The sequence below is a fragment of the Triticum urartu genome, chromosome 7 (assembly GCF_003073215.2).
Source record: "Triticum urartu cultivar G1812 chromosome 7, Tu2.1, whole genome shotgun sequence".
NCBI classification, from domain to species: domain Eukaryota; kingdom Viridiplantae; phylum Streptophyta; class Magnoliopsida; order Poales; family Poaceae; genus Triticum; species Triticum urartu.
The window spans coordinates 440,942,611-440,950,759 of record NC_053028.1 but is presented as its reverse complement, the minus strand read 5'-3'; the positions used below and the strand labels follow the sequence as shown (position 1 = coordinate 440,950,759).

The window sequence follows — 8,149 nt, the reverse complement described above, 5'->3', positions numbered from 1 at the left end:
AAGTTCATGCATTTGGAAAAAATAAAAATAATGAAGAAAAAAAGCTGAACAAAACAGTAACCAGAAAAAAGAAAAAGAATAAAGTTCCGCGAACTCTAGAGGATAAATAGGGAAAACGATGTGAATCTGCACAATAAATCAAGATGGCCTGTCGGTTTGGACCTGTTGCTCTGAATAAAAAGGTCTCTAGTTCGAACACCTTTTTTTGAATTTTAACATGAAAGAAAGAAATTGTTAAATGGGCCGGCCCAGTCGCAGAGGGGGTGTTTGCTGCAGGCGCCCGTTAGCAAAAATGGCCTGGGCGCCTGCAGCGCCAAATAGGGAATGCCACTTTTTTTTCTGAGGCTGCAGATTAGCTTTGCTGCTTCCGGTGGCCTGCCATGTAAGCCCAGTATTAGTTGGTATGAAAAACAAATGTAAGCCCAATTGTAGTACTAGTAGCTTTCTACTTTCTCGATCCGGCCGAAACCCCAAAGCCCACCACCCTGTTCCCGTCCCTCGCCGGCGAGTGCCACCTGTCTACCACCATGCCAACCACGGCCGCCGCACGATCCTTCTTCTCATCGCCAGCACCACCTCCTCTCCTCCATGCGGGATCGGGGATCACGGTCGCCTCCTTCCCGCGTGGATCTCCTCCTACCATCGCGCTCTCCCTCTCGGTCTCCGCCTCCGCCCCCACCTCGCCGTGGGCGCCGGCGGCCAACCCCAAGTACCACAACGCGAAGGTGGACGCGGGAGACGAGGACGTGGACGGGGGCGATCTGCTGCGGCAGTTCACGCGGGAGGTGGGGCGAGCCGGCGTCATGCACGAGGTCAGGCGGCGGCGGTGGCACGAGGACGCGCGGGACAAGCGCAAGCGAAAGTCCCGCGACGCCGCATGGAGGCTCAGCCGCAGGTGCGCCCCGCTCGATCCATCGATCTGTTGCTTCATCCCGTGATCCTACCTTTGGGACCAATGAGCAAATTCGATCATTTTGCAACCACCCCCACCCCACCCCCCTCCCCGGTTCATCTTCTCTCACTAATGGTTGCTCCATTGCCCTATCCATTTTAAGTGCTACAGATCACATGATTACTGATTAATGCTGTACAGTTGTGTCTGTTCCATGTTAGCAACATTTCATCCACATATGAGCTCGACCTGGCATCGAAATTAAGCAGCAGACTCATGCCAAATTAGCTTGCTATATGTTAAACATCAGACGATTCAGACCACGGTACATATATTACAGAGTAGTGATTGAACCAATCAACGGTAGCCGTATTATGTACTGTACTACAAACTGGTTCAGAATGGAAGTGATCATGAATTTCAAATGATATATGTAGAGTTGTGTATCTGTGCACATTATTTGGATTGATTATGGACTGTCAGCTTCGTATCTGTCATTTGTGGCGTCATTTTTAATCATGAATTCATGCTGATAGTGTGCGTTTACAGTATGTAGAAACGAAACCTATACTAGATTCCAAGTCGATTATTCATTGAAGAATTGTGTGGCAAAATTTGAACTAAAGTTTGTAGTGTGCAAGGGGTTAGCAAAATTTAAACTAAACTTTGTAGTGTGCAAGGGGCCTGTCAACGTTTGTAATGCACACGATTATACATAAGTTTTTTTTAGGTCACCGGGGGGGGACAAAGCGCCCGTATCATAAGTGATCCGGAAGCACCTTGAGTTCATTCCAACTGTACCATTTTTCTTCTTGATTGCTTAATTGGTGCTAATAGTTTGGTCTGGCAGGCGTTTCAAGGGTCCATATCCATTTGACGATGAGCAGGAGTCGAAGGAAAGAACCACCGATGATGATGCGCGTGACAACTGGGAGCTTCCTGGAGGAGAGTTTCCTTCTTTCAGATGAACCAAGAAGCTACATTTACTGATGGTTTGTCAGACAAAGAATTCCGACCATGCAACTTCAGTTATATTTCTGTAGTTGCGGAGGAACTTAAACTTATTTTGTGGGGATCCCTAATTCATTTAGGAGGTAGGACTTGGCTAGGTAGGGTCAACTTCATGCATCTTTGGGATTGAAAGCTCTGCTATGAATGTTATGTACCTAGTATATCTCAAAGCACTGTGTGAGTGTGTGATCTCTCTGGTGTGTAATTCTGATAGAATCGCCAGTTTGCTGCAATGGCTCAGTGCCATGTGTTCTTCTATTGGAATAGAATTGATGGTTTGCTGTTGCAAAGACTTTATCTACTCCCTCCTTTATGAACTTTAGTAAAGTATAATATTGAAGCTGCGACAATTAATATGGATCGGAGGGACTAAGGCCCTGTTTGCTTCAGATTCTGCGACCAGATTCAGCTTGAATCTGGAATCTGAAACAAACAGCCACAAACAGTGCCACTTCGGTGGTGAAGCTGAAGCGAATCCACAGGTGATTAAAATCCCAGCAAAGCTGAAACAAACAGGGCCTAATAATCTTTTCATCCATTTCTATTTTGAGAGCTGCAGTGTGTGACTATATATTTTTTTTTTTTGGCTAAGTGAAGCTGCGTTGTGCAGCTTAGAGGAAACACACGGAGCTGATCTATAGTTGGCCCATAAATGGGCCAGATTCAGCGGGCTAAGAGCCCTGCAGCTGCAAGTACAAAGACTTCATTTCCCCCTCTGCTTTGTGAATGAATGAATTCATTGGTGATACACAAATTGGCAGTTCCATATCCTGAAAAATGATCTAAACGTGGTAAAACTTATGGCTATGTTTTGCAGTGGTTCCAAAATTCTCCCGTAATTAATCATATACTACTCCTCTAGAAAAGATTACTCGTCTAGAAAAGAAAACCGGCCTACCCTCTCCGACTAGGAAAACCAAGGGGCTGAACTTTTCCCCATTTTCTTCAAAAGCAAGATACATGATCATTTAAACCGAGCGGACGAACACTTTTGCATGCAGGCAAGACGGGCTAATGGCAATTGGTATTGGCTTCGGTGTCGGCCCAGTGGCAGCTGACGCTTTTCAATTCGCTCTTTCAAAAGGAAAAAAAGGTAAGATATTCCTAGTATCATTCCACGTTTTAACGCGTGCTGGTGATAATAATAAGTGAGAAAAAAAAAGGACGTGAAGGAAACGACGAGAAGGGAGAAGAAACATGAAGAACACGTCCATTTCATTTTTGCCACGCGGGTTTTTTTTTTTGGTGTTATTAGGCGTATGATTGGGACTACCCTTCTTCTGCTTCGATTTTCTGGCGATTCGCCGAGTTGGCGACCGCATGCATGCGGCTGGGGCTTACTTGCAGAACGGTCGGATGCTCCAGCACAGCAGCGGAAGATTGCTTCTGGAGTTTTGCGTCAGCAGACAGCAGCTCCGCATCCGACCGACCGCCTAACATCAGGCCCGCCACTGAACCTGTATTTTAGCATTTTCATGTTGCGTTTCTTGTCCCTTCGTCTGAAAATACTTGTTATCAAAATAAATAAAAAAATATGTATCTAAAATTAAAATATATCTAGATACATTCATTTTTCTCCATTTTGATGACAAGTATTTCCGGAGTATTTTGGTATTCAGAAAGGGCAAGAGAAACAGCAATGGCAGACGCATCCGCTCTGTACAAGTCATATGGTTTGGCAGCTACTCAAAGTTTCAAGCGATGGGAGGCAAAAAAGTTTCTGGTGAGGACATACATAAACATCTGTATTTTCGGATCTGCCAAGTACGAGAATCGAATGGTTTTTCAGTTAAATCACCCTCGTGACCGTCTCCGCAGTTGCGAAACGCACAACTCCTGCAATTCGTGTGGAACCCAGCAGTAAACCCCATGTGAACCGTTGCATTCTGCTGCCCTGTGTCATCACTCATCAGCAACAGCTCTGTGCACTTGTACAGGCAGGCTACAGCACACAGCAAGCACAACTTTGCTGTGCCGGAGAGACAAGCAAAGGTACTCCAGGCACCTGATGCCAAATTCAAGAACCATCCAAGCGGCCACCTAGGAACGGCATTCAGCTCATCATGGACGGCAGCTCACATGTCTACATACATGCACTGCATCCAAAACATTGTTGTTGTTATTATTATACATGTAGACGTTGTAGCATCGTAAACCGACGGCGCACCAGCACCAAGACGCCAAATCGCAGCTCAAAATGTGTAGTTTACTCATCCTCAGCACCACCAGACGGCAGCATCCCCAGAAGGCACCAAGCCAATCCACACTCGCCAGCCGGCTCTTGGGTTCTTGTCCAGAGCTCTCCTTGATTAGCACAGCTAAACTAACATATGGCAACAACTGGCTGGTTTAGCGGGTCGGGATTAGGAAACAGAAAAAGGGTTTTGGTCTGCTTGATTCCTTGCTTTGACTTGTAAGTTGTAACTATGAGGAATCTGTCCTGTAAACAAACATAGGAATAGTAGTAGTAGTAGTAGAATAACACACAATTGGAACCGTTGGAGAGTAGATAAGGCCATCCTTTCAAGAAACTTTAAACGATGATAAATGGATAAAGTAAGAAGGCAGTACATTTCAAAGAGGAAAAGAAGCCTAGGTCTTCACTAGAGTGTGCTTGTCTATGTGCAAGGTTAACTGGTTAAGTAAGCAAGTAACCAAACCTCTGAAACCTCAGTAATGAAAGATGGACAAGAACGCAATGATTGTGAGAGTGATCTGTCGGAAAAAAGCTCGTGATGACAGTGATCTTGATGTGGATCCGGTTGCGTTAGATTTGATTTCTCTATTTGTGCAAGAGAATAGCTGGTTTGACAGAGAATGGCACTTTCCCAAAGCAACTACGGGGTTACATCTAAAGATGCTAAGCATAAGGTTGTCATCATGTATATAGAAAGTAAAAGAAAGCAGGCGGCACAGGTCATTTTTCCCGGAAAAGTCTAATATTCTTTCAGGACTACATCAAGCAAGGTGTACCATCTTTGTCCCCATAACTCCATAACGAATTTGCGCAGATTTTAGATTGGGGATGAACAAATTAAGCACTCTAATTTTAGTTGCTCACAGCCACAGTAAGATTAGGCAAAAACACAGGGAAACAAAGTCAAGCACTTCACTCTATGCATTCTCTCTTTCAACAGTGAGCTGTTTACTTATCTGTATCTACAAAAGAATCATTTCTCTCTTAGATAGTATGATCAGTGAAAAAAATGATGCTACAAAAGAATCATTTCTCTCTTAGATAGTATGATCAGTGAAAAAAATGATGCTTCTAAATTACGGACAGCAAACCTAACAACAAGGTCTAAAAATATACCAAAGAGCAAAACCCACTCTACCACCAAACTTAATTTCGTGTTTCTTCTTTCGTTATCTGTTTTTCTCTCCATGTCATGTACCGTGTGTTGTGTGGATCAAATACCGTGCTTACCCATCTACCATGGAAGACTTCCAGTCTGTGGATCTGTGAATTCTTTGTGCACAAAATCTTTCAGACCAGTGTCATATACTTCACAGAACCGACTTGGCCAATCCTCAGGTTCCACCGGTTTGGTCCCTAGACCTGGCGCCCTGTCCCTGGATCCAACATTCTCCTCGTCCTGCCAATCGGCAACATAGGTCGCCACGCGGCCAGCAAACTTCTCTTTGAACACCTCCCAGACTTGGTATTTGTAGTGATTGATCAGCATCACTCCCTGGCCAACATTCGCATACTTCATCCCTTCCTTCAGATGGAAATGGTGCACCACGTTGATCAGTGATGGATTCAATGCATCTGGCCTGACAATTGATTTGTGCCGCTCCGGCGCAGCCAGCCGGCAGGTGTAGCCTGTTGTGACTCCTTTCTTAGGAATCTTAGTCCGGCCTGATGGACCAAAGCTGTGGCATGCAGTCCTGAGTTCACCAATCCTTGGCCTGCTTGAGTAATTCCGGAGGACATCTTGTAGAGTTTGGTTGCCAGGGAAGTGCAGGAACTCATCGATGTCGATGAACCCCACCCACTCGCAGCTCTCCCGCGCCCTGAGTGCACAATGTGCAAATCCAGCCTCCTGAGATTTCATCCAAGGCCACAAGTGGCGTGTCACATTGTATATGGATGGATCCATGGAACCGAGGACTTCCTCGATGCCATCATCGCTGTTGTTGTCATAGATGAACCACCGTTGCACTCCGATATGGGAGTGGTACATGATCCATTCCCGCAAGAACTGAGCTTGGTTGCGCAGCATGGTGCACACACACATCGAGTGTACCTTCTGCTGCCGATGCCTTGTATGCCGATGCCTGTTATACCTAGGAAGTGGCTCTGGTTGCGCGATTGAGGGGAGTGTAGAGCTCCCCCGGCCCTTAGTCCTGATGGAGACCAGCATAGGCTTGCCATCACTGTTTCTGTTGATGTTTCCATCAGCTGTCATCCTGAGGTACCGGCGAATGCGGACAGGTGTCACACACCGGAATGTTTCCTGCGCAGCAGAAACCACAGGGGAGGTGACAACGAGCTTCGGCTTCGACAGGTCCCGGCCAAAGACACACTCATACCGTGATGGCACACCGAGACGGCCTGGACGGAGGTTCATCCCTTTGGCAAACACAACGGTGGAGTTGTCCCGGCTGTCAAGAAGTGCAGTGTACACGAGCTGATCCCATTGGAATGGTGTCACCGGAGGTGACTGGGACAGCGACAGGGACACAGCCATCTCAGACGGTCCGGCAGGGCAATGCACGAGGCTTGGTCCATCTGGCAAGGCAGCAACTGAGAGGGGACGACGACACAGCTGCGTTGAGTTGGCAGTGGAGTAGAGGCACTCAAACTGCCCGGGAGCTGGCAGCAATGATCCGTCGCCGAGGATTACGAGAAGATGGTCCGGCAGAGCGACAGCATGCCGGATTTGGACAGACGCTGAAACGGTGCCGGCACCGTTGCCTCCAGCTTGCTGCACCCGGCGCTCCGAGGAGAGGGCGTTCAGGGTCGCCGACGGCCAGGCCTTCAAGAGCACCGGCCGGAAGGACGCTGCATCCATCACAAGAAGACGATATCAGTTAGCACATCACAGGAAGAAATAGCCAAACGGATTTAGCGTGCCTAAATTCGGGCGCACAGCAGAGTCATTCTTCATGTGACGACGTGAGGCATCTGTGTTCTATTCTGGGATCGATCAGTCAAAAAAGGCAGCAGCATGTGACTGACTGACTGGATGGCTAACGTTACAATTCAGAAACGGCAAGCTGCTATAATCGACGCAAGAATCGAGTGATAAGAACTGCAATTTTTCCCGCGAATGGTAGGACTCCAATCAGATCTAACGGCAACCTCGCGAGAAAGAGTCCAACTTCTATTTTTCACCATCCAGACGACGAACATCGAACCCAAACAAAATTTCGCATGTAAAAAAATGGATTTTTCATTTTGTTCTTTCGGTCAAAATCATTCGAAATGATCCCACCACACTCTGCCACGAGATTTCCGCGAGAAAATAAATAATTCCACTATCCTACCTAGTACCTAGACCCAACCAATTTGGCCCACGCGGGCTCCAGATTCCAGGGGCAGGGGAAGCGGCTCACCTCCAATGGCGTGCACCCCGCCGAAGACGACCGCGCCGGCGCAGAGGAACACGAAGAAGACGGCGAACAGCCGCCGCCGGCCCCCCGCCGCAGGCGACCGGTGACCACCCCTCGCGCCGAAGCTCCCGCCTCCTCCTCCGTTTACCGCCTTACCACTGCCGAGCCTGCTCAGCTTGCGCTCCTTCGCCGATATCGCCATCTCGGGAACCTCCCGTCCGCCCGTCCGTCGACTCCTCACCAGTACCCCAGCAGGAAGAGCTCAGATCCACGAGAACGCCAGACGAGAGGCCGCACCATTCGTTCACACCGCGCTACGCGTCGGCGGCGCGACGGCGAGCACGCTCCCTCCCTCGCCGCCGCGATTGCCGGGGGGTGCGGAGGTGGTGGTCGCAGAAACCGAAGCGGTGGTTTGCGGCGAGGTGGGGAGGAAGGAAGTCGTCGCCGCAGCGGCAGCGGTGGGGTTTATACCCGCGTGCACGGAACCGACGTGTGGGCCAGAAGATGGGCCCGCACGTCGGTGGCACGCGGCGCGTTCCAGACTGTGAGGGGCGGGACCTTTGACTGACAGGTGGGTTCGGGGGTAACGGCACGGCGCGTCCGGCCAATCGGGAGACAGGTGCGTTTAGCTCTGGAGGGGAATGAGCATGATGTGTGGGTCCACGCCGTCAGTGGTGTTGTGCCTTG

The 8,149-nt window shown here is 48.7% G+C and overlaps 2 protein-coding genes across 2 annotated transcripts; one reads left to right on the top strand and one right to left on the bottom strand.

The window, feature by feature from the left end:
- The first annotated feature begins 465 nt into the window (after positions 1-465).
- LOC125521254 lies at positions 466-2,208 on the top strand. The gene is made up of 2 exons (XM_048686319.1): positions 466-895; positions 1,743-2,208. The coding sequence occupies exons 1-2, from the start codon at positions 528-530 to the stop codon at positions 1,858-1,860; spliced, it is 486 nt and encodes a 161-aa protein (XP_048542276.1). The 5' UTR covers positions 466-527; the 3' UTR covers positions 1,861-2,208.
- A 2,784-nt stretch (positions 2,209-4,992) lies between these two features.
- Positions 4,993-7,914, bottom strand: LOC125519695 (glycosyltransferase family 92 protein Os08g0121900-like). The gene is made up of 2 exons (XM_048684425.1): positions 7,466-7,914; positions 4,993-6,911 (listed from the first exon to the last, which is right to left on the bottom strand). The coding sequence occupies exons 1-2, from the start codon at positions 7,662-7,664 to the stop codon at positions 5,335-5,337; spliced, it is 1,776 nt and encodes a 591-aa protein (XP_048540382.1). The 5' UTR covers positions 7,665-7,914; the 3' UTR covers positions 4,993-5,334.
- Between the last annotated feature and the right edge of the window lie 235 nt (positions 7,915-8,149).